The 14,351-nt window shown below is 44.7% G+C and overlaps 1 protein-coding gene across 1 annotated transcript; it reads left to right on the forward strand.

Annotated features, from left to right (window-relative positions):
• Nucleotides 1–383: 383 nt before the first annotated feature.
• Nucleotides 384–11,535, forward strand: LOC114941175 (uncharacterized). Its single transcript, XM_029316075.2, has 5 exons — nt 384–441; nt 9,580–9,780; nt 10,300–10,541; nt 10,996–11,155; nt 11,292–11,535. The coding sequence occupies exons 1-5, from the start codon at nt 429–431 to the stop codon at nt 11,432–11,434; spliced, it is 759 nt and encodes a 252-aa protein (XP_029171908.1). The 5' UTR covers nt 384–428; the 3' UTR covers nt 11,435–11,535.
• Nucleotides 11,536–14,351: the final 2,816 nt, after the last annotated feature.

Raw genomic sequence — 14,351 nt, forward strand, 5'->3', positions numbered from 1 at the left:
CATCTACCTGGATTATCAATAAAAAATGTTATTGGCCACCGTTTCATATGGAAAAAATTGTAGCGGCTATCAAAAAACATGCCAAACCAAATACATGTTGGCCTTCATATAATGTTATGACTTTCAGAAACAGCAGTTATGGTTAATATAAAATATTTAAATATTATACATTCCACATATACTTTTGTGATCAATAATATATGTACATAATCGTTATTTTTGTTATAATAATATAAATATATTTACTTGTATTTTCAGATAACTATAAAACAGCCAGGGAAAAAGCCAAAAAGGCTGAATTAACATCTGAATTAAACTCCGAGACTGATAATGATAACATTTCGAAAAGAAAAATTATCCCAAAGAAATTCTTTTTGTCATCAGATGAATCTACCGAAGAGTGCACTAAATTACGGACGCCTCCAATTATGAACACACAAAGTTCGTTTTGTAACGAAGCACCTTTCCCGACGCCACGGATCGGCTCGTCGGTGCCAGGATTCGGGAAGAGGGGAGACTCAGATTTACAATGACACACGGTTGCTCTGGTAAAAGTAGAGTTTATTCGGGGCCACCTTCCTGTGGTTCTCCCGTGATTCAAACCATTATACACAGCACAGTATAATCGGACAAAACGCGACCAGATGATACAGACGCGTACACGACTTATTGCTAGGATTGACAGATAGAAATATTACGGACGAGACGCGACCAGATTATACGGACGCGGACACGACTTATTGCTAGGATTGACGGATAGAAATATTACGGACGAGACGCGACCAGATTATACGGACGCGGACACGACTTATTGCTAGAGTTTCCAACGCGGACACGCGTACGGGCGCCCTGAGAAGGGCGAGCTCCGTCGGGCGCCGGTGACTTTCAGGTAGGACCCGGTGACCGAGGACGCTCGGCCTGCACGACGAGAACGCTCGTCGGCCGGGGTGATTTACGGACAGGACCCGGTGACCGAGGACGCTCGGCCTGCACGACGAGAACGCTCGTCGGCCGGGGTGATTTACGGACAGGACCCGGGGACCGAGGACGCTCGGCCTGCACGACGAGAACGCTCGTCGGCCGGGGTGATTTACGGACAGGACCCGGTGACCGAGAACGCTCGGCCTGCACGACGAGAACGCTCGTCGGCCGGGGTGACTTACGGACAGGACCCGGTGACCGAGGACGCTCGGCCTGCACGACGAGAACGCTCGTCGGCCGGGGTGAGTTACGGACAGGACCCGGTGACCGAGAACGCTCGGCCTGCACGACGAGAACGCTCGTCGGCCGGGGTGAGTTACGGACAGGACCCGGTGACCGAGAACGCTCGGCCTGCACAACGAGAACGCTCGTCGGCCGGGGTGAGTTACGGACAGGACCCGGTGACCGAGAACGCTCGGCCTGCACAACGAGAACGCTCGTCGGCCGGGGTGATTTACGGACAGGACCCGGTGACCGAGGACGCTCGGCCTGCACGACGAGAACGCTCGTCGGCCGGGGTGAGTTACGGACAGGACCCGGTGACCGAGAACGCTCGGCCTGCACAACGAGAACGCTCGTCGGCCGGGGTGATTTACGGACAGGACCCGGTGACCGAGGACGCTCGGCCTGCACGACGAGAACGCTCGTCGGCCGGGGTGAGTTACGGACAGGACCCGGTGACCGAGAACGCTCGGCCTGCACGACGAGAACGCTCGTCGGCCGGGGTGATTTGGAGTGTGGGAGTTGAGGAGTGATCCCTGAGTACGCTCGAGGGACCAGGACGGGACTGGTGTCGAAGTCTCGGCTGCGCCGCTCTTTATACCCGTCGGCCACCCCACTCTAAGACTAGCTTGGAGGGGGTCGAGTGACGGGTGGGGGCGAAAAGGCGGATTCCCAACGTATTCGTGTGGTGGCCCCGAAAGGGGCCGTTTACACGAGCGCGGGCGACTAGTGACGGCTAATCGGGTCGTCACATCACCCTCCTTTTCTAGGGGGGGGTGGCTATTCGACGGATCGTTCGCGGTCTTCCTCGTCGGTCGAATCTGATGATCCACCGGCCCGTCGGGGTGCGTACCTTATACCGCCGTGAGATGGTGGCGGCGTGGTACGGTATGTCGACGGTTTGGCCATCCCCCAGAGTGACCTGGATGGGTCGTGGCGGTCCCGGGCGTGGTGCTGGCACTGGTGGGGCCTGGCCGGTTGGAGGTCGGCGTGGTGCCGGTTGGGGTGGCTCCCTGGCTGGTGGCGCGACAAGGGATCGCACCTGTTGGCCTGTGTTGGCGCGATGCGCTGGCTGGTCCGCTTCGTCAGGCGTCGCTGACTGGCGCGTGGTGGCTGGCGGTGCGACAGCGGATGGCGTGTGTCGGCGGGTGCCGGTTGAGGGAACCGATCGGTTCGCGGATGGTCGAGCGGGCTGGCGTACGCTGGCCGGTGTCGTCGTGGGCCTGGTGACGCCGGCGACGGTGGAGGCCGGGGAGTCGGAGAGGACCGGTGGTCGTCGATGCCGGGTGTTCACCGGGATAGGTCGGCGTCTGCCCGGGGGAGGCGGAGGTGCCTCCAAGAGCACCAAGTCCCGACGTCGCTGCTTGGCGTCGGACCGCTGGATGCGGGTCCCTATTCCCGGTACTGGCCGGGTGGTTCGCCCGGAAACGGGCAGATTTCGTCCGGAAACGGACGGATTTTCCTTTGAGCGCTGGTTTGCTTCTTCGTTTGATGTTTCCATCGTGACGGGATGAGTTCCGACCCAAGGGTGCCCGTTCTTTATACCCCTCGGTGATCTGGACGCGGACCATGAAGAGTGCCGCTCCCGGTGCGGGACCGGGTGGAAAAGCGCGGACCATGAAGAGTGCCGCTCTCGGTTCGGAACCGGGTGGCAAAGCGCGGACCATGAAGAATGTCGTTCCCGGTATTCGGCCAAAGATTTTTGACAAGACGCGGACCATGAAGAGTGCCGCTCCACGTATTTTGATTCGAAACCGCGAACATGCCTAACGGTTGACCGGCGGCGTTAATCGGCGCGCGTTGCTCGGGTATCGGACTAGGGTTCGGTCGCAGGACGCGGTTCGGAGGCGGATTTCAAGTCCCTCACGTGGACGTGCCGATGCCATCGACCTCGGTCGTCCTTCAGGTCCACGATGACGGGGGAGATGATGCGTCTGATCGTCAACGGGCCACCAAATCTTGGTGCTAGTTTGGCATTAAAGCCGCGCTCTTTGTTCGATAACGGGTGCTCCTTTTTCCATACTCGGTCTCCAACTTGTGGACGCCAGTCGCGTCGACGTAAATCGTAGTTTCGCTGTTGATGTTGGAAGGCGCGGGCCAGGTTGATTCTGACAATTTCGTAGGCGTCTTCGAGTCGACGTCGAACTGTTTCAGGAGCGTTGCTGGTCGTTGCCGGGCGGCGGTCGTCGGGATGCGGTGATTGTAACTCCCGGCCGTACATCAGAAAGGCCGGGGTGTATCCCGTGGATTCTTGTCGTGCGGTATTGAAAGCGAACTGGAGCTGGGGAATGTGTTCATCCCAACGGCGATGTCGGCCTTCCACATACTGCGCCACCATGGTCTTTATGGTGCGGTTGGCTCGCTCGACCGGGTTGCACTGCGGTGCATAGGCGGGGGCGGTTCTATGCTTGATCCCGAAGGATCGTAGTAATCCCTCGAGCTGGTGTGATCTCAACTGAGTCCCGTTATCAGAGACGATGATGTCCGGGCAGCCGTGACGATATATAATACGTCCAGCTACTTCTCGTGTGACGTTGGCGGCGGTGGCTTGGCGGAGCGGCGTCATCTCTATCCATTTGGAGAATCGATCCTGCATGGTCAGCAGCCAGGTATGGCCACTGGTCGATCGTGGCAATGGTCCGACCAGATCAATGGAGACCTGTTGCCACGGGTGCGTGACGTTGGTGACTCGAAGTTTCCCGGCCGGCAAGGTTTGTGCGGCCTTGTGGGTGGCGCAGTTTCGGCAGTCACGGACGTATCGAGTGACGTCGCGGAACATTCCTGGCCAATAATATAAGCGCGCTACTCGTGCGATGGTCTTCGCAATGCCAAAGTGTCCGGCGGTCGGGTCGTCATGCAGTCGGTGCAGGATTTCCGCGCGCTGGGGTTTCGGGACGCACTGTTTCCATTGCTCCTCGCTTGGCGAGTCGTGGAAGTTGAGATCATGCAGGATGTGTCGATGCAACTGTCGGTTCTGGATGCGGTAGTCCGCATGTTCGGCCGGGTGTTGTTGTACCTGGTGATAAAGGCGGCGGTACCATTGACAGTCTGGAGCGGCTTGTATGACACAGGCCTCGGGTTGACGAGAGAGAGCGTCGGCCACGATGTTCAGTTTTCCTTTACGATACCGGATGTCATAGTCGTACTGCTGAAGCTCGAATACCCATCTCCCTAGGCGACCGGTGGGAGCTTCCAGTCTCTGCAGCCATCGAAGCGACTGGTGATCGGTGACAACCGTGAAGTGATAACCCTCCAGATAGTCGCGCATTCGACGGATTCCCCACACTACCGCCAGACATTCTAGCTCTGTAGCGCTGTAGTTCCTTTCTGCGCTATTTAGTGTACGGCTGGCGTAGGCAATGACGCGTTCGCCTTCGGATAGTTCTTGGGTGAGCACGGCACCTAGCCCACACGTGCTGGCGTCGGTCTGGAGGGTGAATGGTCGGCTGAAATCGGGACAAGCAAGAACTGGTGCGGTGGTGAGCGCCCGCTTCAGCTCGTCGAAAGCCTTTTCTTCTTCTGGTCCCCACGCAAAACGTGCTCTTTTTTGGGTCAAGCGTGTCAACGGTGCGGCGGTGGTGGAGAAGTCTGGTACAAAACGGCGGTACCAGGAGGCGACGCCGAGGAATTGGCGCACTTGACGTACGGTTGTCGGGGTCGTCCACGCGGCTACCGCGCTGACCTTGTCTGGGTCAGTTCGAATGCCGTCTTTGTCCACTATATGCCCCAAATATTTGAGACGGCTGCAACAGAAGTGGCACTTCTGTGGGTTAAGGCGGAGGCGCGCTTGTCTCAACCGTCTGAAGACCTCGGCCAAATGTTCCATATGGGTCTCCAGTGACGAGCTGACTACGATGATGTCGTCGAGGTAGACCAATACGTGTGGCTCGAGTTCCGGGCCGAGGACACTATCCAGCAACCGCTGGAACGTGGCCGGTGCCGAATGTAACCCAAAAGGCATGACTTTAAATTGGTAGAGTCCTCGCCCAGGAATTGTAAAGGCGGTGGCTGGACGGCTGACCGGATCTAGTGGCACCTGCCAATATCCGTCCTTTAAGTCTAGTGTTGAAAGGTACTGGGCCCCTCGGAGCTTATCGAGGGTAGCGAGGATGTGCGGCAGTGGGTAGGCATCTTTGTCGGAGGCTTGATTCAACTTGCGGAAATCGATACAAAATCGGTGTCCTCCATCCTTCTTCTTGACGAGGACTACGGGGGAACTCCAGGCGCTGTTGGACGGTTCGATCACTCCGGCTTCCAACATTTTATTCACCTCGCTATCAATGACGGCCTGCATGGCCGGATTACGGGGTCGGTATCTCTGCTTTATTGGGGCTCCAGGCCGCAATCTGATCTGGTGTGTGGTGCGATCGGTGGGCCCCTGCACGGACTCAAATAACCGGAGTTCGGTATCCAAGAACTGCCGGAAACGCTGGTCTTCCTCTGGTGAGCGTGGGGAGATTCCGGCGGACAGTTTGCCGTAGACAGACGCCACCTGGACCGGAGCCGTCCTCCCTGGTCGGTTGGATGGGGGAGGCGGCAGCGTAATGCGTAACCGAGCCCATAGGTCGACTCCGACTAGTACCTCGCTGCTGAGGTTATCCAGGACCTGGAAGCGGTGGCGGGCAGAGCGAGGGCCGACTCGGATGGCGAAGCGGATCGAACCGGAGGTGGGTGCCTTGGAGCCGTCGGCTAAGTTGACCGGTTCTTCGGACGGCTGGATCTGGAGGCCGCGATCAGACAAGCGTTTGGCCATGGCGGCGTTCACAAACGACACTTCGGATCCGGAATCGAGAAGTGCCCAGGTGTTGAATCGGTGAATCTGGACTGGTAAATGCGGCCGCGGTGTGTACTCTATCTGGACGCGGGTCGGACGATGACCGCCTCGTTTCCGACCCGCCGGTCGTTTTCCGTCGGAGGGTGGCAGTCTCGCGTTAGGACGCCATCCTTCCCGCACTGCGAGCAGAACTTCCGTGCTGGGCGGCGACAGTCGAGTCGTGTGTGCCCTCGCTGTTTGCATCGCCAACAGCAACTCGCCCGGTCATAGGTAGTGGCGGCAAGATTCGCCTCGGTGGACCGTAATGTTTCGCGGCGTTGTTCTTGGCGACGCCGGTGGATTTCCTCCCACTCGGCGGCACGACTGCATAGCGCGGAAACGGAGTGCAGTTCGTCCAATCGAACGTATAGCTGGAGTTCCGGGTCGGCGTTTTCGTATAATTGCTCGAGCCGTTCCTGGCTAGTGTAGCCGCCAGCCCGACGCATCATTGTCTGTACGGCGGTAGCGTATCGCGTAAACGCCTCTCCTGGCTTCTGTCGCCGGCCTTGTATTTCCCGTCGTAATTGTCGTTTGTACCCGGGTGATAGATACTGGGCCAAGAAATCCTTTCGGAACCCGGCCCATGTGGACCACTGTTCTCTGGTGTTTCGCCACCACAGAAGGGCGTCGCCCTTTAACAGCTCGGACAGACCGGTGAGAAGATTGTGGTCTTCCAGACCATAGGCCACACTGAGTTCCTCCAGATGCTCGAGGAAAGCGAGGGGGTCCTTACCATCAAAATGGCATCCCCATTTGCGTATCTGGTTGAGGGCCTTAGCCGGGTCGGCTTCTGGTGGTTCGGGGGTTCCGCGTGCACTCCGGTAACGTTCTTCGCGGCTAAGCGGCGCGTGGAGCGTTTCGGCCGCTCCGGTGTTTGGCTGATTGGCCATTACGTGGTCTCTTATGCGGCGGCGGAGGTCGATTAATCTCCCTTCTGGGTCTAGATCGCGGGTGGCGAGGTATCGGACGGCTTCCTCTTTATTTAGGCGGTAGATCCACCCAAGCATGTGGATTGCAAACCGGAGTCTCAGACGGTCGAGTCAGGTCCCTGTTCGGGCGCCATGTAACGAAGCACCTTTCCCGACGCCACGGATCGGCTCGTCGGTGCCAGGATTCGGGAAGAGGGGAGACTCAGATTTACAATGACACACGGTTGCTCTGGTAAAAGTAGAGTTTATTCGGGGCCACCTTCCTGTGGTTCTCCCGTGATTCAAACCATTATACACAGCACAGTATAATCGGACAAAACGCGACCAGATGATACAGACGCGTACACGACTTATTGCTAGGATTGACAGATAGAAATATTACGGACGAGACGCGACCAGATTATACGGACGCGGACACGACTTATTGCTAGGATTGACGGATAGAAATATTACGGACGAGACGCGACCAGATTATACGGACGCGGACACGACTTATTGCTAGAGTTTCCAACGCGGACACGCGTACGGGCGCCCTGAGAAGGGCGAGCTCCGTCGGGCGCCGGTGACTTTCAGGTAGGACCCGGTGACCGAGGACGCTCGGCCTGCACGACGAGAACGCTCGTCGGCCGGGGTGATTTACGGACAGGACCCGGTGACCGAGGACGCTCGGCCTGCACGACGAGAACGCTCGTCGGCCGGGGTGATTTACGGACAGGACCCGGGGACCGAGGACGCTCGGCCTGCACGACGAGAACGCTCGTCGGCCGGGGTGATTTACGGACAGGACCCGGTGACCGAGAACGCTCGGCCTGCACGACGAGAACGCTCGTCGGCCGGGGTGACTTACGGACAGGACCCGGTGACCGAGGACGCTCGGCCTGCACGACGAGAACGCTCGTCGGCCGGGGTGAGTTACGGACAGGACCCGGTGACCGAGAACGCTCGGCCTGCACGACGAGAACGCTCGTCGGCCGGGGTGAGTTACGGACAGGACCCGGTGACCGAGAACGCTCGGCCTGCACAACGAGAACGCTCGTCGGCCGGGGTGAGTTACGGACAGGACCCGGTGACCGAGAACGCTCGGCCTGCACAACGAGAACGCTCGTCGGCCGGGGTGATTTACGGACAGGACCCGGTGACCGAGGACGCTCGGCCTGCACGACGAGAACGCTCGTCGGCCGGGGTGAGTTACGGACAGGACCCGGTGACCGAGAACGCTCGGCCTGCACAACGAGAACGCTCGTCGGCCGGGGTGATTTACGGACAGGACCCGGTGACCGAGGACGCTCGGCCTGCACGACGAGAACGCTCGTCGGCCGGGGTGAGTTACGGACAGGACCCGGTGACCGAGAACGCTCGGCCTGCACGACGAGAACGCTCGTCGGCCGGGGTGATTTGGAGTGTGGGAGTTGAGGAGTGATCCCTGAGTACGCTCGAGGGACCAGGACGGGACTGGTGTCGAAGTCTCGGCTGCGCCGCTCTTTATACCCGTCGGCCACCCCACTCTAAGACTAGCTTGGAGGGGGTCGAGTGACGGGTGGGGGCGAAAAGGCGGATTCCCAACGTATTCGTGTGGTGGCCCCGAAAGGGGCCGTTTACACGAGCGCGGGCGACTAGTGACGGCTAATCGGGTCGTCACAGTTTTAATATTAAATATTAATATATAATATACATAATATATATAATATAATATAAAAAATATATATTATATTATTATATTATATTTTAATGTATTATAAAATATATTTATGATATATTATTTATTTAAAACTTACTTCCTCCGATTTTACGAAATTTGTTTTACATAATTTAGTAATTGCATTAATAATATAAATTTTAATCGACTAATCTTAATATTCGAAAAACTTAATAAAACTTTGCTCGAAAATAAATAGAAAAATCAATATTTTAACATTTCACAATTGACATATCAGATCTTTCATGTCGTGTAGGGAAATATAATATCCTAATGACAGCAGCTAGTCATTCAATATCTTGAATTAAATCTATAATACAGAAGAACTTAACAGAAGTATTTACATAGAAAAACTGCAGTTGCAAAATTATGTAAAACAAATTTTGTAAAATCCGAGAAAATAGATTTTAAATAATTAACATATTATAAATATATTATAATACATTAAAATATAATATAATAATATATAATAATATATATATATATATATATTATACATATAATTTTTTTAAATTGGCGAAGTCAATATTGTTAAATACAATTTTAATGAATCTTCAAGATTTAAAGAAATTGTATTTAACAATATAGTTAAAATGGGTCAATAAAAAAACTAATATAGGACAATACTTGATATGCTTTTCCAAAAAAATAGAAATAATGAAATTTAATTCTAAAACAGTTAGAAGAGCCAATATTTTTATTATTTCAGAATTAGCATTGAATTTCCTATGTTATTATGTTCATTCATGCAGTATTCTATATATTTTATTATATATAAAACTAAAATACTAATAAAATTATTAAATTAATATAATAATAAAAGCTACTAAATTAAAATTATTATAAAATAAGTATATACTGATATTATTAAATATGTTTAGTTTGTGTATTACAAAGATTATATATGTAACTACTATTATTATTTTTTTTATACATAGAATCATTGAAAAGTACAAATTACGAAAATGCGAAGAGCAACAAATGTCAATCAAGATCAGTGGATCAATCATCCAATGAAGTTCCGAATAAACGGACGAAGCACTTACAAGATGGATTTTTGAATATTTCAAATATTTTGCAGGACAATGAGCACAACATACAAAATAATAAGACAGAAGATGTTGTCGACAATAAAATTGGTACATAATTTATATTGTTTAAAACTAACTTTATAATTTTTCATAGGTTTTGTCTGTGCTATCAGTAAATAACTGTAAAGAAATAATTATTAATTATTATTATACTGTTTATTCTATTTTTTGATATTATTATTATATTAACATTATTTTATCATTATCATCATTTTATCACCATCTTCTTTATTATATTTCATTATCTTAATCATTATTTTAATCAATAATTATATTTATATTAATCATTTTATATTTAATCATATTTATATTTTATTATTTATATTTATTATTTTGTTATACAAAGAAATATTAAAAATGTTTTTGTGATTGCTTTCTTTGTCTGTGCACTTTATAAATAAAATGTCATAACTATACGTTAATAGCACGGACAAAAATCTATTCAATATACATATATTCTGAAATTACTATTTTATATATACATATATAATCTCAATGGAATCTTTAAAAAATTGGAATTTAGTAAGTAAAAAATAATCTTTACATTATTTTTGTTTTAATTTACAGTGCTTCAGTATTTTAAAGAAATTATCCGTCAGCAATCATACTTTAAGACCCAGTTATGGCAAATAGCAGATGATTTAAAAGATATGAAAAATGAATTGTTGCAACAAGTTCATCAACGGCCCAATGTAACTGAAAGAGAAGAGTCTATTTTTTCTTTTCCTCATCTTCCTTTTAATTCGGTGGAAGATTTAGAAGAGCACGTGGAACAATTTTTAAATCAACCGAATAAGTTCGAAATATCGGTAATAATAATTTATTAATTATTAATTTTTTTTAATGAGTTTTATTGGATTTTTAAAATTAATAACTAATTGTTTAACTTTTAAAATGTTAATTATTTACAATAGATCTTTATAAATATTTTAAAAACAATTACAGTTAATCTAAAATTCTAAATCACAAAATAAAAATTAACTTAGTAAATAAGTTAAAATTAAAAATAAAAATTTATTAAATTAAATTAATATATAAATTTCAAAAAAAATAAAATAGATTCTTTCAATTCCTTTTAATTCTATATTATTTATTACATTTTAAATCTAATTTGTGGTTATTAGAGCGATATATTATTAAAATTTATAATATAAAATTATATAGTAATATTAATAACATGTAAATTATTAAATTAATTGTTAAACATATTGTTATATATTTGTAATTTTCAAAATAATGTTTTTTAAAAAATATTTATTGTAGGTTAAAGAAGTATCCAGAGTAGGGGGAAAAAATCCTTACGAATTTATTAAGCGCAATTGTACTCGTTTGTTGACCAACGAGCTGGCTGAAAAATATAGTTGGCTAGGAGCAAAACAGAAAAGGAAATTTTGTCATTTAAAACTCGCTGACTTGCTAATTGGTAAGTATGTCTATAAGTAGATAATGTTATTTGTTTAATTTATTAATGTTATCTTATTTAAATAATTAATCTTAATGAAATCACATAAATAAATAAATAAATTATTGCTTACAAGATGCTGATTTTTTTATTACAGTTTCCGGTCAAGATAGTAATTCCGAATATAACAAGAAAGTTTTAGAAGAAGCAGTTCAGAAATGGCTGCGAAGAGCTAAAGAAAGATTAAATGGTGAAAAGAAGAAGCAAGATAAACAAAGAACTGAAGAAGACTCATCATAACTATAGGAAGACTAATAACAAGAAGATTAATAATATTAATAAATTTTTGATATATTTTATCATATATATTTATATGATACATATGCGTAATAATTAACATTGTAAGCGTTCAAAGTTTTTTAAGTTAAATTTATTTCAAGATAAAGTTAAGATTTATTTTATAATATGTACGTATGTGATACTAATGTTTCCGTAACAAAATGTTCAATTTAATTTCTAGTTTTTAAATAAGATTTTTAATATTTCCAGTCAATGAAAAATAATATTTCTATGATATATCTTATACATATAAATAATAAGCCATACATATGTTAGATTTCCATATTATATATTATCTTTTATAATTAATATATATTATAATTATTCTCAAATATACAAATTGTCAGATGTCAACGCTCGTGAGTAGATAAAACATTGTAGTAAACTAAACATAAAAATCTTATATCATTTTGCTTTTGCAAAATAATGTGATTAATTTGAATATGTAAGCCAATGGGCGCATGGAAAGCGATAGTTTGGAATTTGTAGGCATAACATAGACAATAAAATAAATCGACCCCTACTATCTTTTTAGCCGATCTATTCTATTGTATATGATACCTACCAATTCCAAACTTTCGCTTTTCATTCGCTCATTGGCTTAAATATTTTAATAATATAACAATTCAAAATTAATACCTAATCAAACCAACACATACCAATGCTAAAGCTCGTATGACAATAAAAACAATGATAAATTATTAAATTAAGGCCATGTGTAACGAGCAATACGATATTATTTTATTATTTAGAGGAAAATTCTTAATTTGAAATAATAATTACACAAACGTTTCGAGCTCTACTTGCTCCTCTTCAGTGCGCAAAAAAATTGTGATAATAAATAACGATAATAAATAAATACATAATATTCTAATAAAAAATCCGCAATACATAGTCAATATAAGTTATATAGTTAAGTCATAGTTAAAACGCAAAATATATTTACAATGAATTGAAACCATTAAAATAGTTCAACAAAGTAAGAACCCAATTAGAAGCAGAATGATTCGTCCGGTTATTCATAAAATATTTTAGAATTATTAATAAAAACTCGGAGTGACACTTATACATTACTCCAAACGAACCACTTATCGTTATTTGACGAAAGTCCCTCGATCTGGCAATGATTATGTCCATCCTCTCCAAATTATTTGATATTTGTTAAAAATTGTTCCGAATAACTTGAGATGACGATGCTTCTAATTGTTGTTGGCCTTATTGTTAGTACTTGACTGTTGTCTAGTCTTTTAAAAAGTCGAATAAATAGGTGTCAGATCACACAAAATAAACATTTACATAAGTCTAAACATTCGATATTTCTTCAAGAATGTCGAAATACGCGTTGTTAAGTAATTCGGTGTCTGTGTTATTATTTATACCATGCCTTTGTTCCTTGATGTGTATCATTTCCGAGATAAGTCTTTTATAATAATTAGATTCAATATCAAGTATTTTAACGTTATCCCAATCAAAAGCATGTTTTTTATCTATAATATGTTCAGAGACCACAGAATGCTTGGAGGAATCAAATTTAATATTATTCATATGCTCTTTTAGTCTAGTGCGTAATTTTCTTTTGGTTTGCCCAACATACGAAGCTTCACAATCCTTACAATTAATTTTGTAGACAACATTATTATTATTGTTATGCACGTTTTTGTCCTTGTGGACTTTAATTAATTTGTTAAGATTATTTAGACAACGGTATCCTACTCTGAAATCTGATTTTTTTATTGTCGATGCTATTGTCTCAGAAATGTTATTAATGTATGGGATGACGAAAAATTTTTTCTTGCTATTATCTTCTGCAATTTCTTTTTTTCTATTGTTGTTAAACTGACCATTGTTTAAAACTCTTATTCTTTTATTTATTTCTTTAAAGATTAAATGAATAGGGTAACCGTTGTCCAATAATATTTTAATACACAGTTCTAAATTTTTCTTATGATATATGGGATGAGATAATAACAATGCCCTATTAATAAGATTATAAATTACTCCTATTTTATGGCACATAGGGTGACTCGATAAAAAAGATAGTACTCTACCTGAACATGTCTTTTTTTGAAACCAATCTAAGTGTATGACGTTATCTATTATTTTAATGTTTAAATCTAGAAAATTTATGCTTCTGTTAATTTCGTATTCAATCGTAAATTGTAGTCGTTGATTGTAACTATTAAACTTATTCAGTACACTATCAATTTTATTCTTTGGTGCCACCATAATAATGTCGTCTACATATCTATAATATATTCCGATACCAATGTCCAATTCATTAATTATTGATTCTTCAAGATCTTGCATAACAATATTAGCAATTATTGGCGATAACGGGGAGCCCATAGGTGTGCCATAAACTTGCTTGTATACAATGTCATTGAATGTGAAGTATGTTGACGCCAATATAAATTTAACCATGGAAATGAATTCATTTTTTGGAATTAATGTATGTGTATTGATATAATTCCATCTATTGCTCACACTTTCTATTGCAAGATCTATCGGAATGTTAGTGAATAGTGAAACCACGTCTAATGATATTAGAATATCTTCCGCACCAATTTTCTTACCCGCTAGCTTGCTGTAAAGTTCAAAACTATTATTTATATTACTTTTTCCCGTAGGAATACTATTTGAAATGATTTTATGTAAAAAAGTGGCTATCGAGTAAAGCGTGGTATTAATCGATGACACAATTACTCTAAATGGAGTATTCTCCTTCAAAGCTAGATCAAAGTTGAATTTTTTAAAACATTGTAAAGATTTTGATGTCTTACCTAACCACTTGACATCGTATTGTAGGAATCAATTTTGTTTACATCACTTTAGATCGAAAAAAAGGCTTGATAGCTTGCTGTACAGATTCAAAAAACAA

Source organism: Nylanderia fulva, unplaced genomic scaffold (genome assembly GCF_048542155.1).
Source record: "Nylanderia fulva isolate GAGA-0341 unplaced genomic scaffold, ASM4854215v1 Scaffold175, whole genome shotgun sequence".
Taxonomy (NCBI): domain Eukaryota; kingdom Metazoa; phylum Arthropoda; class Insecta; order Hymenoptera; family Formicidae; genus Nylanderia; species Nylanderia fulva.

Coding starts and splice junctions, on each gene's coding strand:
- LOC114941175 (XM_029316075.2), top strand. Junction 9,781..10,299: donor TGTTGTCGACAATAAAATTG/GTACATAATTTA, acceptor TTTAATTTACAG/TGCTTCAGTATTTTAAAGAA. Junction 11,156..11,291: donor ACTCGCTGACTTGCTAATTG/GTAAGTATGTCT, acceptor TTTTTATTACAG/TTTCCGGTCAAGATAGTAAT.